The sequence below is a fragment of the Pelmatolapia mariae genome, linkage group LG4 (genome assembly GCF_036321145.2).
Source record: "Pelmatolapia mariae isolate MD_Pm_ZW linkage group LG4, Pm_UMD_F_2, whole genome shotgun sequence".
In the NCBI taxonomy this organism is placed as follows: Eukaryota; Metazoa; Chordata; class Actinopteri; order Cichliformes; family Cichlidae; genus Pelmatolapia; species Pelmatolapia mariae.
The window spans coordinates 25,367,801-25,395,235 of record NC_086230.1 but is presented as its reverse complement, the minus strand read 5'-3'; the positions used below and the strand labels follow the sequence as shown (position 1 = coordinate 25,395,235).

The 27,435-nt window shown below is 39.5% G+C and overlaps 3 protein-coding genes across 4 annotated transcripts; 2 read left to right on the top strand and 1 right to left on the bottom strand.

Moving 5' to 3' along the window:
* Window positions 1-47: 47 nt before the first annotated feature.
* Window positions 48-3,168, top strand: polr3k (polymerase (RNA) III (DNA directed) polypeptide K). Its single transcript, XM_063472164.1, has 3 exons — window positions 48-272; window positions 373-460; window positions 2,009-3,168. Exons 1-3 carry the CDS (start codon window positions 162-164, stop codon window positions 2,134-2,136), a joined length of 327 nt encoding a protein of 108 aa, XP_063328234.1. The 5' UTR covers window positions 48-161; the 3' UTR covers window positions 2,137-3,168.
* A 112-nt stretch (window positions 3,169-3,280) lies between these two features.
* On the bottom strand, window positions 3,281-12,506 carry cdip1 (cell death-inducing p53 target 1). The gene is made up of 6 exons (XM_063472163.1): window positions 12,369-12,506; window positions 10,572-10,625; window positions 7,292-7,444; window positions 6,513-6,665; window positions 5,546-5,825; window positions 3,281-4,101 (listed from the first exon to the last, which is right to left on the bottom strand). The coding sequence occupies exons 3-6, from the start codon at window positions 7,365-7,367 to the stop codon at window positions 3,990-3,992; spliced, it is 621 nt and encodes a 206-aa protein (XP_063328233.1). The 5' UTR covers window positions 7,368-7,444; window positions 10,572-10,625; window positions 12,369-12,506; the 3' UTR covers window positions 3,281-3,989.
* A 6,036-nt stretch (window positions 12,507-18,542) lies between these two features.
* mgrn1b (mahogunin, ring finger 1b) lies at window positions 18,543-26,583 on the top strand. Of its 2 annotated transcripts, XM_063472161.1 has the most exons (17): window positions 18,543-19,027; window positions 19,700-19,818; window positions 19,944-20,032; window positions 20,148-20,294; window positions 20,907-21,024; window positions 21,153-21,219; window positions 21,835-21,878; window positions 21,981-22,028; window positions 22,426-22,494; window positions 22,583-22,742; window positions 22,848-22,957; window positions 23,091-23,305; window positions 23,687-23,798; window positions 23,877-23,922; window positions 24,009-24,113; window positions 24,472-24,517; window positions 24,770-24,879. In XM_063472161.1, the coding sequence occupies exons 1-16, from the start codon at window positions 18,940-18,942 to the stop codon at window positions 24,510-24,512; spliced, it is 1,578 nt and encodes a 525-aa protein (XP_063328231.1). In that variant the 5' UTR covers window positions 18,543-18,939; the 3' UTR covers window positions 24,513-24,517; window positions 24,770-24,879. The 2 variants fall into 2 exon arrangements, with proteins under 2 accessions (XP_063328231.1, XP_063328230.1); XM_063472160.1 differs by lacking the exon at window positions 24,472-24,517 and having other exon boundaries at window positions 24,770-26,583.
* The last annotated feature ends 852 nt before the right edge of the window (window positions 26,584-27,435 follow it).

Sequence of the window (27,435 nt, the reverse complement as noted above, 5' to 3'; positions counted from 1 at the left end):
AGCCTTTGTTTCTCACCGAACTCTCAATGTGGGTGCATCTCATTTTCTCTCCTTCTCTTCCGGTGCTCCACACGCAGCAGTGTTTACAGCTGAGTCCACAGAGTGCTAGTGTTGTTAAGTTCAAAAACTAACAGGGTTTTGTTTTTTAAGTACGTGCTAACATGCTTCTTTTCTGTCCAACCTGCGGGAACGTGTTAATCGTCGAGGAAGGGCAGAAGTGCATGAGATTCGCGTGTAACACCTGTCCCTACGTACATAACATCACACGAAAGGTGAGTAACGACGAAATACTTCACATATAATATATCACATCTTACATTAAGGTTAGCGTGGCTTCTGAGAGCATCACGTTATCTGTTTAAACCCCTGTAGGTAAATAACAGGAAGTATCCGAAGTTAAAGGAGGTGGATGATGTTCTGGGTGGAGCTGCTGCGTGGGAAAACGTGGACTCAACACCTGGTGAGTGTCATTAAAATAGTTCATGGTGTGGTCTATCTATCTGTTTATAATCGCAAAATTAACTGGTTGAAGAAATATTGGATTTTTTTAAAATTAGTTTGAGAGTGAAGTTGTGTCTATCAGGACAAAAACCTGCACTCCTGCTCAAAACTCAAATGTCTGCAGTGCCTTTGAGGGGTTTGTAATACAGTTTTTGACAACTGGATATAGGCTTGTTAGCTCAATGTGATTGCTGACAACAAGTATTGTGGGGTCAAAACTCTAAACACACTTTCATGTCAAAATTAAACTCTTTAAAAGAATAACTTTTTTAAACAAAGTCATCCAGCCAGCCAGCCATCTTCTTCCACTTATCCGTGATGTGTGTGAGCAAGCGTGTGTTTGGATCAACTCAATTTATCAGATTGAAACAAAAACTTCCCACCTGACCATGGACAGATTTTCCTTTAAAACACTGAGGGGAAAGATGCACTTCTGAACTGTTGTTAGCATCCAAGTATTCCCATGGATGACGGTCGGGATGTATTTTGTTGTGCCATTTAAAAATGTAATTATTTAGAAAACTACTTGAGCTAGGTCCTTCGGTTTTTCGTTATTTTAGGGTAAATATCTATTAACACTGTCAATATAGATTGTCAAATGTGTAGCTCAAGTTAACAGTGTGAAAAACAGAGTTTTCATGTGCAATACTGTGAAAAACAAAGTACATTCTTAATTAAGAGGGTGAGTCCCTGCCAGCTGCTGCTACCTTAACATTTGGGCACAATGTTGTCACTGTGTCAAACAGAAACTCCTCTATATATAAATATTCTAGAGTTAAATGTGAGGCCGTCTATCTCACAGATGGTTAAAATTGCATCATTCAACAGCACAATGACCCCAAGCACACCACCAAATTACAACAGAATGACTGAAAAACAAATTGGGGTGTTGCAATATCCCAGCCCAATAAAAACATAACTCTACAGATAGATTAAAGCTCTTTAAAAGGAAGACTACTGTAGCTTTTTAACTATCCAGCTTGGAGACCTACACTTTATATTATAGAGAATAGAATGTCTTTCATGAAGCTTCTCTTGAAGCATGAATGGCAACACGGGCAAGAAATTGAAAGAATAAAAGTCCATTAAGAGTCAAATTCCTTCAATTGGTTACTAAAGAGCATTATTTCTAAATAAAGACCAGATTTCATATTTATTTAACACAAATTACATACTACAGGCTAATAAGAGACCTCGATAATGTGTAATTTTCGACGTAAGAAAAACTGAAGTTATTGTATTTGCACTATGGATGACATTACTTTGGCCTCCAGGTGCTAGTTTGAGAAACCTGGCAGGATGGGTGCTTTAACTTTCTTATAAGTGCATCTCGAGGACTGCGTCCTTTGATCTGTACAGTTTGTCAAAATTAGGAACATCCTGTGTCAGTGATGCTACTCCGTGCATTTTTCTTTATACTGCATGGCCGGATGGAATTAAATTAAATGAGCCAATCCCAACAGTATTAGTGATTCCACACTGACATGATGCACTTGTCCGTTTACAGAAACGTGCCCGAAGTGCGAGCATCCTCGAGCATACTTCATGCAGATTCAGACCAGATCAGCAGACGAACCGATGACCACGTTCTACAAATGCTGCAACGCTCAGTGCGGACACCGATGGAGAGATTGACACCTTTTCACCTATTGCTGTGTTTTTCAGCTTCATTCACAAGCACAGCTGAGAAACGTTTATTTATTTTTTTTTGCTTTACATTTAATATTTAAATAAAATATCCACTTTCACAATTTCAAAATTGTTTCCTTCATGACTTTTATTGATAAAATAGTAGCTGTATACAATAGTCAAACAAATCTTTGACTTACATAGTTATACATTTCACAGACATTTAGAGCAATGCAGACCACCAAAATCCACAACAATGGTGTGTGTTACACCGTATTAATATTTCAATGCAATCCTTCATTTCATATTGATTTTCTTGCAGAGCTCCGTTAGCCTCAAGGAAAAAAAAAACAAATGCACATAGAGTCAGGAACTTGCCAGTGAGAATGACTTGTTTCGATGTGTGGCTCGTGCAGACAAACTCTGCGCTCGGTGCATGAGACATCCGGCATGCTGATGGTGGAACAGTATCTGTTGGTGTTAAATTCGGTGGGATCACAATGTTGGAGTTAATCTGTTATTTAAAGCTTTTTCCTAGCAAAGAGCTCACTATTTAGTATCTGTAATCGTTTTTTTAACATGCCTCTGAGCAATGCAAGTCATCGGGAAGGGCTAACGCTAAGTCAGCGACTCAACACTGTGTGAAGATGGTCCCACCACTGTAATGATAGTGCTGTACGTTAAATTATACATGTTAGCACCTCTCATCAGTGAGAGCGACTTGGAATGACTTTTCAAAATAAATTAACGTTATAACAAAACACTTAACAGAGCAAACATAACATACTGTGCCACTAGTAACAATTTTCTGTTTGTTTTGAAATAACTATTTTGAAAATCATCTTAAACGACCCAGACTCAGCATTTGGCCAGCGACAGGACAAATCACTACCGAGATGTTGCGAAGTGTTCGTCCATCAGTAACAGTCGAGCCCTAAGTCTGTCAGCTCTACTTCCATCTACTAAATTCTGAAAAGGTGCAACCATGGTGGGATTCACTCAGCTAACAGCAAACCAAAGTAAAAACCAAATGATGCATAGGTGGTCGCGCTTTTTCCCCCCCTAGACAAATGATGCATCTGAGGGGCAAAGGTGAACTTTAACTTAAAGTGCAAATAATGACTCAATCATCAAAATAAAACACCTTTACAGACAGAGGGCACTGATGAGCATTAGCTCAACAGTAAGTCACAGGACATTTTGTGACTACAGCCCAAATTAATAACAAAATATAGCAGGTTAACATAAATCTTGGGACTTTCCCAACAAGTAGATTTAGTAGCTAAATATTATAAATGGTTCATTTTGCTCACATTCAAAAGGGATCAATGATTAAAAGGAAACACTAGACCTGCTGGAACAAAAAAATCAGACAAAGGAAAATAAAAGTTCAGTTCTAAATATTAAAATAATGAATTAAATATCTGAAATCAAAGTTAAAAATTAACCCATGTCTGAATACACTTGCTATAGAGCAAAATTCACAGATGAATTCAAATAAAGTGACATTTTCACAGCGTTCTCAAACAGGCAGTCTTTTGTTTTGTTTTTTTCCTTTTTTATTCACATGCGAAACATCACAAATTTACCTGTGTGCCTCTGTGGGGCGCCTTCACCTGCTGCGCTTAAGCCAGAGAACTGTACATTTCAAATGCATGAGAGAAGTATGCTGAACGGTATATACAGGAAATATGTTGTGAACTAATGAGAAAACTTCACTTACAATTTAAGAGGGCTACACAACACTTTGCAAAAATGTAGAGGGGTGGGGAGGGGAGAAGCCTGTCACTACCAGCAGGGGGCACTGTGGGTTTATGTGTGTGCATGTACTTGTCTCTGTGGCATCCAGCTGTCCGTGGTTAGCATATACGCTTGTATGTATAAATGTAGCCCTTACAGTAAGGGCAGGTGTGTGTCACATCCTTGAGGTCATCAATCAGACAAGGAATCAAGCAGCAGCCGAGATCACAGCTGTGAACGAGGAGCAGACGGACAGAAGATGAAGCGAAAATCAAACACCTGCTCATGATTGTACACGTTACGTACATTAAGCTCTCACCAAACAGTCACTGGGTCAAGAACATGGCAACACAGAAGCATGAAAAATACACCATCTGCTTATCTGCTCCGATCGGAACTTATGCAAAAGTTGAAGGTCACAGATGCCACAGTATACTGTTGTGCAAAATTTAAGACAGACACGATTAACAAGTTACTAAGTCAAGAACATATTATTGAAACACCATCTGTCTGAATGTTCAGGTAATATTTTATCTTCCAAAGTCCTTAACAGGGGAGCTGGAAAGTAATGGACGCTATGGGGTATTTTATTTTATTTATATAGTGCCAAATTACAACAACTGTTGTTTCAAGGCATTTTATATTGGAAGGTAAAGACCCTACAATAATCAAACGACAGCCTTCACTGTGGTGAATGTGGAAAGTAAAAACAGCTCCCTTTTAAAAGAAACCTCTGACAGAACCCCCAACCAGTCGTGGCAGGTAGCTGCCCCTCCTTGAGTCTGGGTATGCCAGAGGTTTTTTCCTGTTAAAAGGAAGTTTTTCCTTCCCACTGCTGACAAGTGTTTGGTCATGGGGGGGTTGTCTGATTGTTGTTTTTTTCTCTCTATTGTTGTGGGGTCTTTACCTTAGAATAAAAGTGCTATGAGTATTTGCTGCTATATGAATAAAAGTGAATTCTTTCACATTCCCTAATATGCTCAACTATGGACAAACCTGGGCGTGTCTGAGAGCAAGAGCACATGTGAGACTCCAGTGACAATTTAGTATCCAGTAAGGGAGCTACTTCAACAACTTCCAACAAATGCAAAGAATTCTGAAAAATAGTAATAGTTAATCTAGCTAAAGCTGGAAACAACTCTTTTTTTTTAATATTTGAGTCGAAAAAAAAAACAAAAAAAACAACCTCCCACCAATGAGCATAACCAGGCCACAAAGAATGAGACACTAGCAGCTGGTGATGTGTGACCTTTGTGTGACATATTTTTCAGCGTTATTATGTGACAATATTCTGCAGTCTCCTGACGAGTTACATGGTCAAGTTACTTTAGTTTTGTTGAAGTGTTAAGCAATTATTTTATACGTTTACTCAACTTTCCAAAACACTACCTAGGGTACTTAATGCATCTAGTGTCAATAAAGTGAAACTTTGAATTAGAAAGTGTCTCATCAAGTAAATTAGCTCAATGGAAATGCAGCAATATAACAACAATCAGTATTCTGCGATAGTGACCGTTTTATATTGTCAGAAATATGATTCTTGCAGATTTTCTTGACATAATTTATCATCCAGCTCTAGTTCTGTGTATTTAAAACTAATGTCACTTTTAGGCATTACTCATGTGTAAAAACAGCGAAAACCCACCACCAGATGTCTTTTCCATGACCTACTTACCCTACAAAGAAGCAGAAGAGGCAGAAGAGTGTGTTCATGAGGCCGATGTCGTGGGAGATGCGGGTGACGATAGCCTGCTGACAGTGCGGGCACACAGTCTGCACTGGTGAAGTCTGAAACATTTCACCCTGCAGAACGGTCACAGTGGTGGCTGCTCCTGGAGGAGCCAGGACGGTCGCTGTGTGACCTCCCATGTGGACAAAGTGACCAGGACCCGGGCCCATCTGTCCTGGCATCGGTTGAGGAAAGTGACCAGGTGGTGGTGGTGGGTAGTGGCCACCTGCATTTAGACAAACCAATGAGAGTGGGCGAGCACAAGAACAGCAGTCATGATATTTAAGAAAATGAACCATAGCCTCAACAGTGACGTGAGCCAAAAGGAAAAAAAGATTTACAAGCCAGTGGGCAATAAAATACTTTTTAGCTCTTTTACATTTCCACATTATTAATTCAATTTTCTGGCTTCTACCAAGCTAAACTGAAGCCAGATAAACTATTTTTAAGTATTGAAAGTTAGCAAGCCGAAGTGGGGTTTTTTTCCGAGCAGTCCATAGATACAGAAACTACATCAGAATCAGAATACTTTATTCATCCCTGAGGAAATTATGTGGTCAGAGTTGCTCCAAGACAGTAAGAACAGTAACTGACTAAACAAAATATAATCATACAAAAAATATAACAAATAGCTCTACTATATACACATAGCTCAATTATAACACAAACTGAATATATATGGTTGAAATTGAAGTGCCCCTCTTATCAAACTGTAAAACATTATTTCTCTGGAAAGAATGTGCAAATATTAAGTGTGTACAGCTATTGCAGTTTGTACTGTGCATAGCTGTACACCATGTCGGGTCCAGAACCATGAACACTAACATGTCCTGACAGCTTTAGAAGACAGTCGCATATTATGGGAGTGTGATGCTTCATTTCCTTATCTATATATGCAGATAGTCTGTCGCACCTTGTGGTGGTGGAGGCATAGGCATGGGCATTGGCATGGGCCCTTCCCCAGGGACATGTGGTGGTAGGAAGCCTGGCTGTGGGGCCTCATAGGGTGGTGGACCATAGTCTGGAGGTAGGGGTTGTCCCTGTGGAGGAGCAGTCCTTACCGCTTCTGAAATACAGCACACATTAAAAAGATGGCACTGAAGACAGCCCCGCACAAGTCTGACACAACAAACTGAAGTTTATGGTCTGAAATAAATAACTGCAGTAGTACACGGCTGCAAGTGCATGACAACATGGGTGTTCACTTCACTGGTCATCTATGAAGCTTTCAAAGGTGAGACCATTATTTGCTGTGATTTACATTCACGCTTCTTCATCAAACTAGCAAACATTACAATGAAGTCTCTCAAGCTCAGTGAGTGCCGAAATTTCTCACATCAACTGTGGGGAAGTGGTCAAACTGCTTTTGAATTATCTCAATGCACTCAAGAACTTCTCTTTTTCATTGGTTAGTATATCAGAGTAGGTAGGCTCCATAATGAGACCAAGCTGTAATAATTTAGAACAGAGTCAGACTGATATTACAAAAGGTAAATTTTGACTAAATTATTCAAATCAGTCTGGATTTAAAATGAGCAAATTACAATTTTTTTCAACAGTTAAAACGGCCGCAGATGTACTTCCTCTTGAACTGAGGAAGTTTACAGAATCACTCACACTGAATGTAGAACATATGTCACCACCAGTACCACTACTGTAACATTCACAATCCTGTGTGTTCAGCTTTATTACCAGGTTGTCCATTTTTCTCCTGGATGAGGGGCGCACTGGGACCTCCGGGGTACGGAGGGGGAGGATCGCTGGACATACTGGCCGGATGTCTGAACTAGCAAATGGGTCGGACACGTGAGCTCCACTCACAACTCGACAGGTTGACTTCCCCCCCTGTGAGAAATAAAAAATGAGCACAGTTTGAGTCCCCTGGCTCATTACTCTCTGACACAGTCATAAAATGTTCCATCAACAGTCAGAGAGGCTAATGAAGGAGCTGATGTAACTGCTGATGTCAGTCTGCACATACTGTACCATAAGTTTCAGGGGAATTGAAAGATAAAGGGGGAGGTTTTAAGACATCTTAACGCTGGCAGTGTTAATCACATTTTCTTGGTTTATAGGAATACTGCCTGGCAATAAAACAGAAGTAAAAGCAAAACTATTCATTTGAACATGAAAACAATATCATGATGGGTTTACATTTCATTTGCAACTAAAACCAAATTATTCAATTCCAGTCTTATAAACCAAGATAAAGCAGTAAAAACCATAAGATGACCAGAGTAAGTGTGATTACTGTGTGAAAACCTGGATGATCTTGAGTGCAGTAAAGAATGGTAAATGGACTGGTTCTTATATAGTGCTTTTCTACTCCGAGCGCTCAAAGTGCTTTATACATTCACCGATTCATGCCCAAGGATATTTGGCAGGAACCAACCTTCCGATTACCAGATGACCTGCTCTACACCTCCTGAGTGACAGCCACCACTTAAGAAGAAGCCTTTAGCAAAAGCAATTCCAGGGAAGGCCTGAATTAAATAAAGAATGAAAGGAACTGCTAGGTGTGAAAACTTCAACAGCAATACAATCGTGAGCTCCTCCATCCTTCCCCGGTGCTCAGGTTTCAGCAGGAAGCACCTCTTCTCTCTGCTTAAATAATGCAAATGGTGTCTGAATGTAGGGTGCAACAAATGCCTCGGAGAAGAACAACAATTTTGGGGGGAGATTTAAAAGTATGTATGACCAGTGATGACAACTCCAAAGGCACAAGCAAAACCAAAGACTGTGTTATTGCATGGTGCTACAATTTGTTCTAAGGAAACACATCATTTGCATTTTCCACCTGTTAGGTCAGAGAAGTGAAAGTACTAACACAGAGAGAAGCAGGCTCTCACATCTGTACATGAACCTCTACATACTTGAAAATATGTGTAATAGACTACACTACTGTTAATACAACAGACCCCTTAATTTTAAAGACTCTAACCGAAGTCTTTCTGATGAGGGAATGTCTACAAAACAGTCATGGTTTTTCCTAAATCTGGCTAAACATGTTTTAGCCTTCTGACAGGACTGCAATAAAAAAGCTGTTTATAACAATGGGGGGAAAAAACACCAAAATTGAGACTTCTTTTAAGTAAGGTTATACAGATACTATGCCTCTACTAAATGTGGACCAATCGTGTAGGCCCGTTTTGAAACAGTACTGGCACGCCAACACCTCTGATCCAAAGATGTCTGTGTAAGATTGATTCTAATATTTTAATTCTCACATAAACAGTGGCAAGTCCATAAAGTACCACTGGGATCTAGTACAAACAAAACCCACTGAAAAGAAACTTCCTCCATCCGTTTTAGTCAAATGTGAACTGACCTTTTAAATGTGTGAGCTTATCTGGAGAGGAAAAGAAAGGTGCTGCTACACAGAGATGGGTATACAAACAAAGGAAGTTTGTGTGGACTAGATCATTCCTCGCCGACCAAAGAAAGTGTTGAAATATGTCTAGACTTCAGTTTGTTTTGATGTTGAAATGTCACCTATATTTTTAAACTATGGGAGGCCTTTTTATTCAAACTGATATAAACAGAAATGCCCACAAAATAAATAAAGATTGACTTTAAAGACCAGCGGTGCAACTTTTGAGCCTGTCCCTGTGATCTCCTGATATCATTTCAGCACATTCCTCAGTTATATTAAGGTTTTCAAAGCATATGATGCTGAAGAAGGTGTTTGCTAATGCAGGTTTTAAAGTGCAGAGGAGAAAAATAACAAAAGACATTAAACTGCAGAAAAATTCTCCTTTGCCAGTTGGTCTTGTTAGCTGGGGTTTCAAATGTACCAAAATTGTATATCTGTTTATTAACACGTCATTTATCAAAAACATACATGCACACTAGTCGCTGTCAAATCAATAGCACAGATTCATTTCCTTTAGCAAATAAATACACTTACGTGCACAGCAAACCTCAAATGATTCTTTCTGAGTCAGAAACAAACCTCAATGCTAATACTAAATATGCAGCAAACCCTACCTATTAAATGTAGGTCAATTATGTTAACTGACTCAGTGATGTTTCTTTAGGCTGAAAGCTGACTAACCAATGTGCTCATTTATTAATTTCTATAATGGCATCTACACTTATAAGCAGCAACAATAACAAGCTCCCCTAATAGAGCCACAACATACACTCATGCTACTGACGTACCTCCTGTATTTTGAGGCTGCATGCTAGCACTGGTGTAGTTCAGTCAGTTTGACATTTCTCTTTTCTCAATGTATTAAGGTGTTTTTTGTGTATGTTTGTTTGTTTAGGTATTTTTTACAAGAAATACCAGGCCTTACTTACCAGGGTATATTACCAACGTATGCTGCAAACCTAACCTGCCTTGAACTAGGCTAAATTGCAGATTAGAGGTCAACAGGTATGAAATGACTGCTGACAGACCAATGAGTTCTAGTGAAAACAAGGTCACCATTCCCAGAAGATCCCTTGGACATCTCTGCACAGATAGTTGAAGCGTCTAAAGTCTTTGATTTTCCTTGATGAGCAACAGCATTAAATGTAGATTCGACGTAGCTTTACCCTTTGATATTTTTTTCCTGCTGGCTGCAAGCAATTTCACAACAGTTTTAATGTACTCTGAGCACTAATGATCATATTTGATACTTCCTGAAGTTGTATCAAATTTGCACTAATTTGGCCTAATTTTCAGTTCAGCCTTTGTTATGTGTTTAATCCTTCATATTTTTCATTTTTTTTTATCTTCCTATGTAAAGTCAGCCATTTTGCTGCAAGTACACTTTTGTAAAACTGTGATTGGTCAGACACTGTTAGCAGCACCACTATTTAAGCTGACTCAACTTGATAACCAGCTGTGACCTCTTACTCTGATTGCCAATGTTTGGATAAGTGAATCCAGAGAACAAAAAAAACAAAACAAAACTGGGAGTGTTGAACTTGCTTTGTAGTAACGGGCTAATACTACTGCTACTACTACTATTACTAATAGGTTTACCTGATGTGACTGAAATTAGGGATTCCTCCAGAGAAGCCTGAGATCTGCCACACCCTGTAATATGAGCAAAATTCACCATTATTATTATTATTATTAAAAATGTACAAGTTAAAAGAGTACATTATTATTAAGCCAAAACTGTTATTCAAATCTACACTAAAATTTACAAAAACAAATCAGTCTTTAGCAGTGAACTGAAATAAGACACTGCTGAGGAAAGCCATTAATGAAACTGTTGTAAATAACTTGTTAACCTATAATATATCACAAGACTGTACATAGCTTGTACACTCACTACAGCCTGTACATACTTATAGTTATAGCATATTCATAACATACCTTCATACCGTGTACATTGTAACATACCCATAATAGACCCATATTTTGTACCCTCCTACCTATAATAGACCCATTTTTGTAATATATCTATATATCTATATTATTGCTAATATATATTTTTGTAATATATCTATTGCCAAAGCACTTCTGGATGGATGCAAACTGCATTTCGTTGCCTTGTACTTGTGACATGTGCAATGACAATAAAGCTGAATTCTACTCCATTCTATTCTAAGATAAAAGCTGCAATCAGTTTTGCCAAAGTGACTTTTATATGCCCTTTACTTATCCGAGTTAAAAGTCTGATTGAGATTACAAACGTCTTTCTTAAGAGCAATCTTGCCAACAGGGCAGCAGAAATGACAACAAATATAACACAGTAGTTCTATGAAGACATCTGAAGTGGCCTGAAAGGATGGTTTGATTATCATTTAGAATACACTGAAAGTACAAATAATGCAGAGTCATAAAGATACTTGCATAACAGCTATTTTTTTAATTAAATATATAACCCGTTTGTAAATCCTGTTGACTACAGCCCATTTACCGATATAAACAATGATAATGGTCATTTAAAAAAAAAACGATTCAAACGTCAACTATCACTTCCTCAGGTTGGTAATTTCACAACCAACAGAAGAAATAACTATATTATAACTAATATATATACATATATATGTGTCTGTATGTGTTTCGGTTTTTTAAGGCTGAAATTTGGATTCTTCTTGTGTCCAGAGCAAACAAAAAACAAAAGTGAAAAGAAAACTTTTACGTGATCGCAATAACAAGTACTAACTTCGGTGCCTCCACAAACCAAATATCTAAGTTTACTGAGTGTAACTGCTCCCAACTTATTGGGACAGTTTTCCCAGATAAGCAACTAGCCAGCTAGCTGATGTTTTTTAATAATCCTGTAGCGGATAATCCTGCTCAAATCTACTTGCACAACTAACCATGAATAACTTAGTTACGTAAGTGAGGCCAGAGGAAGCCAGCGGCGATGTTAATTTAAATTGGTGCTTGGATCTAATACATGTGGTAGGGTAGCTAGCTAACTGAGAGGCAATGCGGAGTGATGTGAACGGTAAAATAAGCCGTTGCATTCGTTATTTCTACAACATATCTGCAATTTAAACAAAAAAAATACGAAAAAGAAAGAAAGAAAGAAAACCCATAAAGGACAGCCGGCAGGGAGTGTTTCCTGTCAGCCGTTGAGGTCAGCTTAAAGACAGCAATGTGTTTGTTTATTTAAAGCATGTCTGTTTGGGTAGCAGTGGTTAGCTGGCTATAGCTAGCGTCGCCATTCGTGACACAGAAACGACCTCGTAAAAAGAAAAAAAAAGAGATGCGGACAGAAACGGTTAAGGAGTGAAGACCCGGAGGGCTGTGGAGAAGGAAACCGTCTCCGGTCACGACTCTTTAACGGGGCAACTGTCAGTATGCTGAATGCCAGATTACCTGGTTGTAGATGAGACGCCAGCCCGCTGCGTGAAGTTGCTTGACGTTAGCAGCTCCGTCCCTCCTGAGGAGAGTCAACATCCGTCGACATGGATTTACACCTGACGTCATTAATCAGGAGTTACACGAGCTGCAGCTCAAAACTTCTACGTCACATTCTGCTCGTTTCTTTTAAAATACGAAATAAGTTCTTATCCTGTAAATAACACTACAAAAATAAAACTATATTAAACAATAGCATGTAAACAACCATTACTTTTTTACATTTTTTATTATATAATTATTTAGAGCGTTAAATATGATTACAATATTTTTTAAGACATCTCATACTTTAGAAAGTGGGACTCCAGCATTATATTCATTGTTTATATGTATTACTGAACGCCTATATAGCTTTTTTCGTGTGATTTGGAGATCAATCTACCGCTTACCAGAAGATTCCAGTTGAAACTAATAGCTGACCTTCAAGTATTTAAAATCGTTGTGTTTACTGGCCTCCTGCGGTCGAACTGGAGAACTGCAACGTTAGTCAATTAGTCAACGTTAGACAATGTTAGTGTCAGTGAAGGCATAATGGAAAGACAATGGCAGTGCTGTAAAATAATAATAATAAAAAAATAAACCGCACCATTGTTGTTTAGTGAGCTAGTCTTTTTTTATTATGAATTATATATTCAACATCATATTTATTATGTTTTAGCTTTATTATTCTGTCGCCAGCTATTCAGAGTCAGAGCTGGCCCAAGGTGCCCTAAGACCATCACCTCCGACCAACCTCAGCACTACAAATATTAACTTTAGTTAATAGCGCTAATAGTAGTCCTTGCTTAACAATTTCTGCCTTGTACAATAACTCTCCAAAAGTTGAATCTGTTCATCTGGACGTAGCGTGGAGACTGAAGAAGTCACTTGGATGAGTGACGAAACGTTTCTCCCACAAAACGCTACGTCCAGATGAACAGATTCAACTTTTGGAGATTTACTTTCCTGGATGATTGAGAATGCATCAAGACTTGTACAATAACCATTATCATAACCATTCCTGTACCATAACCATTATTATTATTATTATTGTTATTATTATTATTATTATTATTGTTATAGATCATCGTTATGGTGGCTTATTAGTGTGGTGAGAGGTAATTAAATAAACCCTGCAGACAATGAATTTATGAAGTATAAATTTAAACATAGAAGTATAAAATATAAGGATATCTGTGTACACTCTCAAAGTTTTATCAATATACAGTGGCTTGCAAAAGTATTCGGCCCCCTTGAACTTTTCCACATTTTGTCACATTACAGCCACAAACATGAATCAATTTTATTGGAATTCCACGTGAAAGACCAATACAAAGTGGTGTACAAGTGAGAAGTGGAACGGAAATCATACATGATTCCAAACATTTTTTACAAATAAATAACTGCAAAGTGGGGTGTGCGTAATTATTCAGCCCCCTGAGTCAATACTTTGTAGAACCACCTTTTGCTGCAATTCCAGCTGCCAGTCTTTTAGGGTATGTCTCTACCAGCTTTGCACATCTAGAGACTGAAATCCTTGCCTATTCTTCTTTGCAAAACAGCTCCAGCTCAGTCAGATTAGATGGACAGCGTTTGTGAACAGCAGTTTTCAGATCTTGCCACAGATTCTCGATTGGATTTAGATCTGGACTTTGACTGGGCCATTCTAACACATGGATATGTTTTGTTTTAAACCATTCCAATGTTGCCCTGGCTTTATGTTTAGGGTCGTTGTCCTGCTGGAAGGTGAACCTCCGCCCCAGTCTCAAGTATTTTGCAGACTCCAAGAGGTTTTCTTCCAAGATTGCCCTGTATTTGGCTCCATCCATCTTCCCATCAACTCTGACCAGCTTCCCTGTGCCTGCTGAAGAGAAGCACCTCCAGAGCATGATGCTGCCACCACCATATTTGACAGTGGGGATGGTGTGTTCAGAGTGATGTGCAGTGTTAGTTTTCCGCCACACATAGCGTTTTGCATTTTGGCCAAAAAGTTCAATTTTGGTCTCATCTGACCAGAGCAGCTTCTTCCACATGTTTGCTGTGTCCCCCACATGGCTTGTGGCAAACTGCAAATGGGACTTCTTATGGTTTTCTGTTAACAATGGCTTTCTTCTTGCCACTCTTCCATAAAGGCCAACTTTGTGCAGTGCACGACTAATAGTTGTCCTATGGACAGATTCCCCCACCTGAGCTGTAGATTTCTGCAGCTGGTCCAGAGTCACCATGGGCCTCTTGGCTGCATTTCTGATCAGCGCTCTCCTTGTTCGGCCTGTGAGTTTAGGTGGACAGCCTTGTCTTGGTAGGTTTACAGTTGTGCCATACTCCTTCCATTTCTGAATGATCGCTTGAACAGTGCTCCGTGGGATGTTCAAGGCTTGGGAAATCTTTTTGTAGCCTAAGCCTGCTCTAAATTTCTCAATAACTTTATCCCTGACCTGTCTGGTGTGTTCTTTGGACTTCATGGTGTTGTTGCTCCCAATATTCTCTTAGACAACTTCTGAGGCCGTCACAGAGCAGCTGTATTTGTACTGACATTAGATTACACACAGGTGCACTGTATTTAGTCATTAGCACTCATCAGGCAATGTCTATGGGCAAATGACTGCACTCAGACCAAAGGGGGCTGAATAATTACGCACACCCCACTTTTCAGTTATTTATCTGTAAAAAATGTTTGGAATCATGTATGATTTTCGTTCCACTTCTCACGTGTACACCACTTTGTATTGGTCTTTCACGTGGAATTCCAATAAAATTGATTCATGTTTGTGGCTGTAATGTGACAAAATGTGGGAAAGTTCAAGGGGGGCCAATACTTTTGCAAGCCACTGTATCTCTAAGTTTTGTTTTTGAACACGTTAAAGGAATGCCGACAAAAAGTGATTTTTATATGTCACATCATTACGCATTTAATCTAATTTACTCTAATGCATTTTTAATACACTTCTATTGGGCCCAACCAAGGTACTGTAATTTTAGGGTTACAGTTTCATAAACATTTAAAGATCTGGACATATATATATTTAAACTTCCAAATATATATATAGATAGACTGATTACACTATTCACTAGGGCAGGGCAAAATGGCCAAAAATATTTATCAGGATATACATTTGAAAATTTGTGATAATGATATAACTGACAATATAATTGACGCGAGACAAAATACTTTACAACTCCGCAACTTTATTTGTGCAAAAAAAGAAAAAAAAATCAATGTATTTTCACTTAAACAAGCAGCTGTTTTTTTATGTGCATTAAAGCTACATAAAAATTTAACAGTGAAAATGCAAATTCCTTGCTGGCAATTTAACCAAAAGGCATTTCCAGTGAAAATGGGCTGACATATCCTGAGCATAACCATGTATAATATCCACAAAACTTAAAAAGAGGTTATACACACACAATATGGTAATATTATGTTGAAGCACAGTACTATCACTCTGCGAGGTTCCCAACTACGGTAGCCGTAATGCTCCAACAATCCATCAAGCATGTGCGTATGAAAACAAAGGCACTGCGCATGCGCGTTTTACCCATATTCTATTGCGATATTTCATTTTCTTATCGTTGCCTAGCATTATACCGGTATTACCGTGAACGGTATGATATGGCCCAGCCCTACTATTCACTATTATTCTGCTGTGCTTTGATATTTTTTGACCTCTGATGTCCTTCAGCACCAAAAAGGTTGAGAACTGAACCAGCTAGTATCATTTCTGTGCTATGCTACATTCTTGTAGAGGTCTGTCTGTGTATCAGATAGTTACAAGAAGATGTGGTAGAAGATGAAGTAAGTGGAAATATCAAGGAAAATTAAAGTTGCTCTGACAGTGGTGAAAAATATGAGGAGAAGAGAGAGTGTGTTTAAAGATAAAGTCAATGTATTCTCTTTTGCTTATACAAATCAGGGTTGCACTGAAGGTGGAGCCTATCTCAGTTGTCACAGGGCAACAGGTGATATTGTATAAAGCTCTGAATAGGAAATTACTATATATGAACCAGTCCATTTAACTTGCAAATTCCATCTATCCATCCATCCATTTTCTTCCACTTATGGGGGCAGCAGCCTAAGCAGAGAATGCCAGACCTCCCTCTCCCCAGCCACCTCCTCAAGCCTTTCCAGTGGACCACCAAAGGTGGACCACACACTCCCTTCTCCCATCACTCAGTTCAGTTCAATTCAATTTTATTTATATAATGCCAAATCACAACAACGGTCGCCTCAAGGCGCTTTTAAATTGTAAGGTAGACCCTACAATAAACCTAAATATACCTAAACTTCTCAACTTGGGGCAGGAAGTTGTCCCTGACCTGGAGTGGTGACTCCATCCTTTTTCGAGCTGAGGACCAAATTATGAACAGAATGTGTGATGAAGGGCAGCCCTGGCGGAGTCCAACACCCACCGGAAACACTATGCGGACAAAGTTCATGCAACGGTTGAATAACGATTGAATGGCCTGACACCCCATACTCCGGAACACTTCCCATAAGACACTTCGAGGAAAACTCATGTAGACTGGTTGGGCAATCTCCCATGCCCCCTCAAGTATCCTGAAGAGGGTGAAGCTGGTCCAGTGTTCCGCGACCGGGACAAAAACTGCATTGTTCCTCCTGTATCTGAGGTTTGACTAACGGATGGGCTCTCCTTTCGAGCACCCTGGCAAGACTTTCTTGGGGAGGCTGAGGAGTGTGATCCTCCTATAGTTGGAACACACTCTCCGGTCCCCTTTCTTGAAGATAGGAACCACCACCCAGGTCTGGCAATCAGGAGTTACAACCCCTGATCTCCACACAACATTGTAGAGGTGTGCCGACCAAGACAGCTCAACAACAGCCAGACCCTTCAGGAAATCAGGTCGAACCTCATCACCCCAGGAGCCCTGCCACTAAGGAGTTGTTTAACTGCCTCAGTGGCCTCACCCCCGGAGATAGACAAGTTGTCTCCCTTGTCCCCATATGCTGCTACCTTTATGGAAGATGTGTCAGTGGGATTAAGGTGGTCCTCAAAGTATTCCTTCCAATGCCCGACAATGTCTTCCTTCAAAGTCAGCAGCGCCTGGACTTCTTTAGGGTTCACAAGAAACTTAAAGAAGTCCAGACGCTTTTCTTTCCAAGCTCCTTTGACTACGATGACGTGGAAGACTGAGAACCTTCACAGGTATACACAATGTAGGTAAAGTACCACTTTCCCCTTCTGAGTTGCCTGATGGTTTGCCAGAATCTCTTCAAGGCAGTCCAAAAGTATTTTTCCATGGCCTCTCCGAACTCCTTCCACACTCGAGTTTTTACTTCAACCACTCCTCAAGCTGTGTTCCTCTTGGCCTGTCGGTACCTATCAGCTGCCTCTGAAGTCCCACAGGCTAACAAAGCCCGATAAGACTCCTTCTTCAGCCTGATGGTTCCCTGGTTCCCTGTTTCCCTGCAGCTCAGTGCAGCAGTTTTAGCAATGGAGGCCCAGCCACCAGACGTTTGCCCCTCGCTGGGCCTAACTCCAGGGTCCCGAGAGGGTAACCAGTAACCCTATCCCAGGCAGGAACAGTTCCCTTGATCTTCTGCTTATAGGGGGTTTTGAATCCCTCTTTGGTCCCTCACCCAGGACCAATTTATCATGGGAGACCCTGCCAGGGGACAAAAAGCCCCCAACAACACACTGCACCACTGTGCTGCCATGTTATAAAGAAAAAGTTAAATAAAACACTTTTGATGGGAGAGATTTTTAAGCTGACAAGAGTGGTGACAATCAGTGAGCAGCATTATGCCTTGTTATCATTTATGATTTTTTCTAAAGCACACATGGGAAAATTATACAAGGAGCTAGAGGCCTGGGACTGGTAAAGGGCGACCAAAATTTTTATAAAAGATAAACAAACCAACCCCACAAAAAATCATAACTATGCTAAGGAATCTCAAGATTACTTCAGTGAGTCTGTATTGAAAATTCCCTTCATCGGTGACCTAGGAAGTGCTGCATATCAGTCAACTGGCAAGCTGTAGACTAATTTAAGTGCAACTACTTTAATAGACTTTTTTATGTAATATGTAACCATGCAATGCAGTTTGTTGCTCCTTTCTAACTTTATAGAAATCAGTATGACCCTCTGGGAAGCATCAACCCTAGGTCAAACATTTCCTATACGTAGTTCATATGTAGCAGCGTTGAATTTGCTGGATTGGAGCTGACGCCCGTGCTCTGACACCTTCCCTTCGTTACTAAATTAGCTCCGTGTGGACCTCCGGGCAGTCCCTACACACAGAGCGAACGCTCCGGAACGCTCGGCGACAGCCAATCAGCGTGTCTCCCTGCTTTGTTAGCTCTCCTCTGGCAAAACAACAGCTCGTTTCGATTTGTTTTTCTTTTCGCCGCGTAGCCACCAAAAAACAGAGCGAGTAAAATGTTAGAATAAATAAAGCTTGTATTTGTGTTTGGTGTTATTATCGTTTTGGTGTTAGTCTAGACTGAAGGCAGAGGAAGTTGGAACTGCCGACGCATCGTTCGCTGCTAGCTAACTGGAGCTAATATCGAGCGACCCAACAGAGAAAGCAGAGATGGGGTCCATCCTGAGTCGTAGAATCGCTGGTGTTGAAGACATCGATATTCAAGCCAACTCGGCTTACCGATTTCCACCGAAATCTGGTAAATGATCGTCAATGTCTCCGATGAAATTATATTCCTCATAAACACCCATCTTCCTAACTAGTGCGGTCTAAATGCGCTTTCTGCTAATGACCGTCAGCCGCGCAGACAAATAATGATTGTAAACATATGTGATTGGGATTTTTTTGACCAATAGACTGTAACTTAATAAAACATTTTTGTCAGATTTACAGTGTTTTCGGTGTGTCGGACATTGCTGCCACCGAGGATAAAGCATGATGGCTGTTTATTAGGCTATTACAGACAGACAGTCTTGATGTTCATCAGGATGATTGATGAGTAGATGGACTTTTAAGAACTGGGGAATCATAGATGTTGACATAGTGACCCTCTATGTCATCAAATGATTTTCACTCTTTAAAGCAATAACCTTTAAACTACAGTTTGATAGCATATAGATCTTTTCACACCGTAAAAACAATGTGAAGATGGGTATATAAACTAGTTTAGCCACCATTTTATTGCTTGCCAAACTAGTTTTCTTAGCATTAACTGAATTATGGAAGTATTTTAAATGTGACAAATAGCTGAAAAGAATCAAAATTAAAGCTTCAAGGTTGCTGTGCTGCTTTTTCCGAAATGACTGCACTATTAAACATGAGTGCATCCAATCTGTTCATCGCTTTTTCTTTTAAAATATCTCACCTTCAGGGAATTATTTTGCCAGCCACTTTTTCATGGGAGGAGAAAAATTTGACACACCACATCCAGAGGGATACCTTTTTGGGGAAAACATGGACCTGAATTTTCTTGGAAATAGGCCAGTGCAGGTGAAAACTGTGGTTTCTTTAACCTGCTGTTTAGCACTGTATTTTCAACAGCAGTTTGGCATTTCTTATCAATAAAATGGTCAGTAGAACTATTTCAACAATTTCAAATTATTCTATTTCACTAGTTTCCATATGTAACACCTGCACCCCATGAGCCTGTGAAAACCCTGAGGAGTCTGGTGAACATCAGGAAGGATTCTTTGCGTTTGGTCAGGTAGTGATATAAAGGCACTATCACAATAAAACATCACCATAAAAGTAGAACAACTGTTTTAATGAAGCCAGTCACATTGCACTGGCCTAAGCCTTGTCAAATGTCTGGATTGTAGGTATAAAGATGACTCTGACACACTGGTGGAGGACGGCGGGAAACCAAAGGTCCAGTATGGTGTGGAGTTCACTTTTGATGCTGATGCTCGAGTGGCTATCACCCTCTACTGCCAGGCATTTGAGGAGTTCTCCAATGGCATGGCAGTGTAAGGATTTAATCTTACAATTAACACAATCAAATGATCATCTGGTTTTTTACTTATTAAATAAAAATCCATGCCCCGTGTGAAGTAAACAAAGATGGGGCACATGCATCTGCCTATGGGAGGATCAGTTGTACCATTCACACAGACTGATACTGCTCTGACACAGCGCCTTCATGTTAATGTGAAGCAGTAACAACAAGAAACATTTAAATGCTGTTTTATGGGTGTGAGATTTGAGCTTCAGAGCACAAAGTCTAGAATAGATGCAATGGGTCCTTAGCAACCACCAGTCACCATGGATACCAGATAAGACTCAGACAAAGACGAAAGTGATAGTCTGAAGTTGCCGTCTTATGAAACAAACAAGATGATCCATAAAATGACGACGGCTGCTGCTGTTGTGCTTGGTTTTCTATTTTCTTTAGTTTGATTTTATTTAAAAACTGTACTGAATTTCTTAATACATATAGGTGTTAGTTCACATTGAGCCTTCATTGCTGATGTCTGTATAAGTGCAGCAGCAGAAAGTTTCCAGGTTGTACTGGAATATTTCTTCCCTTTTCTGTCATTTCCAAAGTCAACTTTGAGAGTTTTGCTGTCTTCTACATTTAGGTACAGCCCAAAGGATCCGTCGATGGCCTCTGAAACTGTGCATTACAAGCGGGGGGTGAGCCAGCAGTTCTCCATGCCGTCTTTTAAAATAGATTTCAGCGAATGGAAAGAAGAAGATGTAAGTATTTGCAGCAGTTAATGCAATTTTGTAATCAGTTTAATTTAGCACATCATAAAAAAAGCATTGCATCACCACGTTTGATTTGATATATGTCTTCTATTTATGTGTAACTGTCTCTTTTAAAGCTGAATTTTGACCTCGACCGAGGAGTGTTTCCCATGGTGATCCAAGCTGTGGTTGATGAAGGGGACGGTAAGTTGCTGGAACTGCACAGGACTAATACCAATATTGAGTCTGTTAAAAAGGGGACTGTTGTACTTTTTCTTACATTTTGTCTTTAATATATGCTACAGTGGTAGATGTTTACAGTAAACATGGCCAAAGTTTTAGCTAATTTGGTCAGTTTATGTACAGGTAATTCTTATGAGCCAAAGGTTTAGGCATTTAGGTGCTCTAAGTGCTTGGTTTCTGACTCTTTTCTCTGCTCTTGCTTCTATATGGTATCAGAGGAAGCAGATCTCCCTTATATAGTCATCTCAGGCAAACAGTTTTTCTCTTGTGAAAACAGGAGAGCCCCCCCCCCCTCAAATGAACTTTCTTTTTGGGATGAGCAGCCAATCAGAAGAAGGTTAGAAGGGAGGGTGACCTTCAAGGAAGAAAAGCTAAACTGCCTTGTTTAAGATAAAAAGAATTGTTTTGAACTCTGAGTCATGCAAAGCTACTGTAGTGGAGTCAAAAAAATAAAATTAAACAGCTGGAAATCATCTCAATGGGCTCCTTTTTAACATTTGAAAGTAATGGACTATGATCACAGTTTAATTGTTACCTCAACATTTGTAATAATCTTGATGTTTTGTTTTTTTCAAGATTTCCTTGGACATGCTCATGTGCTTTTGGCAGCATTTGAAAGAGTATGTATATGTAAAAAAAAAAAAAAACAATAAATAATTTTAACCTGTAGAGAGCATGTTTACTATTTATATCAGCTAAAACATGTCTCGTCTCCCCCCCAGCATGTTGATGGGAGTTTCTCAGTGAAACCTCTGAAGCAGAAGCAAATTGTAAGTTTATAAAGGTTTTTATTTCAGTCTTGTATTATTATAAGTTATTGAAGTTTAGAGTAAAGTCATATTTGAGCGGTTAGTTATTTATCCAGCCCATGTGTGGCGTGTTTCTATCAAAGAGCAGGTGAAAGGTGGATGTTTCAGCCTGTGAAAGCATGTGAGCAGATGTGTGCCAATCTCTAAAGTAGACTTGATTGTAAACCTGCACTTTAGACTCTGAATGTATTTATTTATTCTACATTTGAGCGACAAGCACTACTTTAATGTTATTAAGTATACATAACAGATTTACAGTCATTTGTAGTGAATGGGTTTTCTTTCAAACTTTTAAGAATATGTGGATATTTTTTTATAAAATTTAAATGTTGAATTTCATTTTTCCCTATTTTCTCAGGTGGACCGTGTAAGCTACCTCTTGCAGGAGATTTATGGAATCGAGAACAAAAACAACCAAGAAACTAAGGTTGGAACTGTTAACTGAGAAGAATCATGATGCTGTAAAAAGTTGGCTGTGTTTGATTTGTAAGCCTTTTTGTTCTTCTTTTCTCTAGCCATCTGATGATGAGAACAGTGACAACAGCAACGAGTGCGTCGTGTGTTTGTCTGACCTGCGAGACACGCTTATCCTGCCCTGCAGACACCTGTGTCTCTGCAACTCCTGTGCAGACACTCTGCGGTACCAGGCCAACAACTGCCCCATCTGCAGGCTGCGTAAGAAGTGTTACTTTCTTAAAAAAAAAAAAAAGTTGTGTCATGCTATATGAGCAGGTTTAGATTCAATCAATGCATTCGTTAATGAATGTATCTGCTTTCCAGCCTTCAGAGCCTTGCTTCAGATCAGAGCTGTGAGGAAAAAGCCTGGAGCTCTTTCTCCTGTGTCCTTTAGTCCAGTTCTGGCTCAGACTATGGACCACGATGAGCACTCAGTACGTTATACGTTTTTAACCAGCTGTGCATCTTACCTAACTGCATTAACTGTAAATATTTTTTTTAGAAATCTTTATTATAACATTAAGATTGAGAATAAATCCACTTTTCTCTTTCACTGACTTTTTGCAGGGCACAGACTCAGTTCCTCCTGGCTTCGAGCCCATCTCACTGTTAGAGGCCCTGAATGGTTTGCGCTCGGTGTCTCCTGCCATCCCATCAGCCCCCCTCTATGACGACATCAATTTCTCTGGGGGTCTGGGAGGGGACAACAGACAGTTAAGCTCTCCAGAGCATTTAAGCGATGGAAGTCTGCAGAAAGGCAAAGTCAGCAAGTCACCTGACAGGTAATCTAAGACATAAAATCTTTACTGCAAGTAATCTGGTTTAGGTAGGAAATTGGATAGCATGTAATGGTGTCAAACTTCATTTCCCATGAGACTCGGCCAGTAACAGATTTACCCCTTTATCCATTTCCTGTAAAGAGCTGTGTTTTAGTTCATCTTTATGCCTCCAGCAAATTTTATTTTTAAGAGGAAAATTTAAATCATGTAAATCATGTAAAATGGACCTGTTAGAGGCTGAAGGCCCAAGGGCTTATCTAAGGGCTAGAATATTTTTGTCAGTTAAATTCTGTGCTTGAATGTCACCGTCAATAATTAAATTAGTATTATAGTTATAGTAGTATAGTTAAGTATTTCTTATTTTTCTGCATTGTTCCCCTCCAGCACCCTGAGGTCTCCATCGTCTCCAATCCAGGAGGAGGATGAAGAGAAGCTGTCAGAGATGTCAGATGCTCAGCCACACACTCTTCTGTCCAGTAGCCCCGCCCCCACAGATGTAAGCTTCTTCTTCACTACCTGACATTAAGCTCTGACACCAGTACAGACAAAAACCTACCTTCCTTTATTCTTCCAGGCCACAGCGACTGAGGACGTGGCAGAATCCCTGTCTCCAGATGACGGTGAGTTTTCTCCTTTGGTTCTCAGTGAACAGTCAGTGATGTGTTTGAGTGACAGTGATGACATTCTGGACTTTGTTGGTATCCAGAGGACAGGATGCATTCTGGAGGAGACATTCTGCAGGACTGCATCAGTGAACACAGCAGCTTGACCAAAACAGAGAGTGACCCACCAGGTGATCTGTCTTTGCCAGGTAGGAGATTTTCCATCTGGGACGAAGACCAAAAAAAGCCTTTATAAGGATCCTTTTAATTAAGGAAGAAGCGATAAAAATGAAAGATGTGTCATTTCTTAAACTTTGGACCTGCACTTTCCGATGAAAGCTTAGAGCAAATCAGGTTTTCACAAAGTGAAGACTTGTCCGGACCGGAAGTTAAATATTCTCTCTGGTACTTTAGCTCAGTGTCTTTCTTCTTTAACCCTGGACTTTAAGGCTGCAATTCTGTGTGCTTTGCCTCTAACTTGTGTGCTCTGGTGCTTCTGTGTGTTATCTAACCCCCCTCTTCTGTTCCCTGCCATCCTGTCTCTTTTTACCACCTCACTTTGGCCAGCTCTAGGTCCTGATTCCTGCTCTATTGGTATGGAGGAATAACTGTGGTATGTAGGCTTTCCTGTCTGCTCTGCTTCTCTATGTATGAGCTGTACTGATGATAATGGTAACATTCACTGCTATCGTTCACAGCTAGAAACCCCCCCCCCCCCAAAGCAGTGATACGTTCTGTTATGAGCAACTATTAAATGCCTGCAAGGCCAAACTGGTGTAGAAGAGTTTGTTCTCCTACTGAATGTCTGAAAGGAAACTTCCCTTTTAACTATGTTTCTTGTCTATTGATTTTTTTCCCATCCCAGGGTCATCAGAAAGCCTGAAAAGTCAGAGCACAAACTGCTCCAGCCAGCCTCTCCTGTGTCCCACGAGCAGCCTTCATATGGAAGATGAACATCTCATCCACTAACTCCTCCCATCTTTGCTTCAGAGATCATCCAGCTCTTTCATTCCTTTCACCCCCACAGCTTAGTCTTCTGCTCGTGTGATCAGAGCTGACAACAGCCCCGAAAGGACGTTAACAAGAGTGAGGCAGGACTCTGTTTATTCCATCAGCATCTCTTGACAAAACAAAAGAAATTGGACTGTCGCAAAGATGTTTGTGATGGCTTGTTCTATGACTGAAGTTTAAAAAAAAAAGATCACCTCAGCTTTTTATTAACTCTCAAATGGTGTTCAGTCGTCAAGTTGTTGTTTAGTACTGTTTATTCCAGAGAAATTTCACTACCTGCCATGGTGGTGCTTTTAAGCACACTTACTTTAAATTAACGCTGTATCAAAGTTTTTGACACTAAATTCTAAAGAATTCATAAATAAGGATTGTGTTTGGAAATCAGTGACACACTTTAATGACTTGACACTTAAAGCATTTTATTCCTGTCAGGCTGATTTATGGGCTAAAGTTTGTATTACTTGTGTATCCGTGTAGCCATTTGAGGTGATTTTGCTCTCCTAACAAAATCAGTTATAATTCATTCCTCACAACAAAAGTATATAATGACATATGTCTTAAGCTGTCTGCTGTCTAAAACATCAACACGTGGTTTTATCATTTCAAACTATATATCTATGTATTACAACTAGAGTCCTGTGTAGTTGCCTTTAAAATTGTACATTTTTTATATATATATATTATATAATATATAAAAAAATATAAATAAAGGAACTACATTCAGTTAACATGCACAATATTTAAGACTTTGATAATCAAAAAGAGCTACAGATTTACATCCTAACAGCTGAACTCAAAGATAGCTAAAGCCTGCTACAAGCATAGATGCTGCACCTACATGTTTGCTGACTTAGTGTGGCACAGTAAGGGTGCTCGTGGTATATGTGGCAAATTTCTACAGTCCCTTTTTTTTCCCTGTGGCAATGCCAGTGTCTGCTTCTGTGATGTAGCTGCAAAAAAAGGGGTCACGTGTTTGTGTGGCTGCAGCGACTGTACTTACCTTGGTTGTGTACGTGTAGCACACTGCATATAGATCTATGTGCCTTGAATTAATATGGCTGCCTGCTTGTTGCAATGGACATTAGTGTTCTTAAAATGCCACAGTATACAACAGTTTCAGCCTGTAGACAGGATTTTTTTGATGCTGATGTACAGACCCTCTTCTTTTTTTTTTTTTCTATCGCAAACTTCATGCTACTGGAAAAACGTATCTTGTTATCGAGCAATATTCAATTGAACTGTTCATTTACTATGTTATTGCCATGTGTTGATTATGCATTCAATATTAGTGTTTAGGTTCAGGTGGGTTCTCCTCGTAACATTTGTGTTTTTGAAAGGAAGGCATCCGATGCAATAGATGCAAAGGTAAATGCATCTTAATAATTGGGCTCGCATTTGCATGTGAATTTGTAGATGCTTAAACCTCTGACTCCTTTGAATTCTTTTTTTCTTTTGGTAACGTGCTTATTTTGTCTTTACCCCCTCCTTTTCTGTGCCATTTCAACTTGACACTGTGCCTTCCTGTTCTGACCACTATTGACCTGGTATCCAGGATAACTCCACACTAGGTGGTATTTGGCTCTCTGTAAAATCAATACCTGTCTTTTCCTGTGTGTGTGTGTATATAGCAGCATGTGTATAACAATAAAGAAAGAATCATTACTTCAACTGCAAGTTGTTTGCTGATCATCACAAGAACACAATTCTATTAAGACAATAATATGCTGTAAAGCTCATAGATTACAGTTTAATGCTGACAAATGTAAAGGTTTTGGACAGTAAAACAGTGACATTTGCTACTGTGTAGATGTAGGAAATTAGCCCAGAAGTTTAAGGATTCAGAGTTTTACAAGGTAATTACAAGCATCGTGAAGAAAAGCACACACATTTAGTAGTGGATGAGGAACATAAGAGATGTAAAGAGTCTTACATTTGCAATCATCACTCAATATAAATTAAATCTGTCAAGCCTCAGCTGAAGATGTTGGTCCTGAAATTGATAAAAACATACAAATCTGTGTTCTTTAAATGTAGACAAATACTTGGTCACACCCAAAAAGGTTCAGTGATGGCACAGTTTCCTATGTTATGCACTGCGTCATGTAAAAGGATGAAAAGCAAAGAAAAATTCAAAGCTATCAAAGTCTGTCTTCTTTTTTTTTTCTTTTTTGCTGCGTGCACAATAGCAAACAGAATACTGGCAAGTCTAGTATCAATAAATATGTCTATTATCAAATAAAATTAAAAGTGCATACTCTGTTTCTGTCATTATGAAGACCAAGCACCTGACACAGGGTTTTAGAATTACAGTTAAGCACTCTGCTACTTTGGATTATATCTTTTATTGTGTATAAACATGATAATAAGGAGTCTTCTGTCACTGTGAACACTGCTCTCTACTGGCCACATGGCCAAGGAAATGTGTAGCTTTGGATCACATTTCAGGGATTTTTCAGTGTATTTTTCACAGGGACCATTGACTGTGAAGAAAGTCTAAGTTAATTCTCTATCCTGAACCTA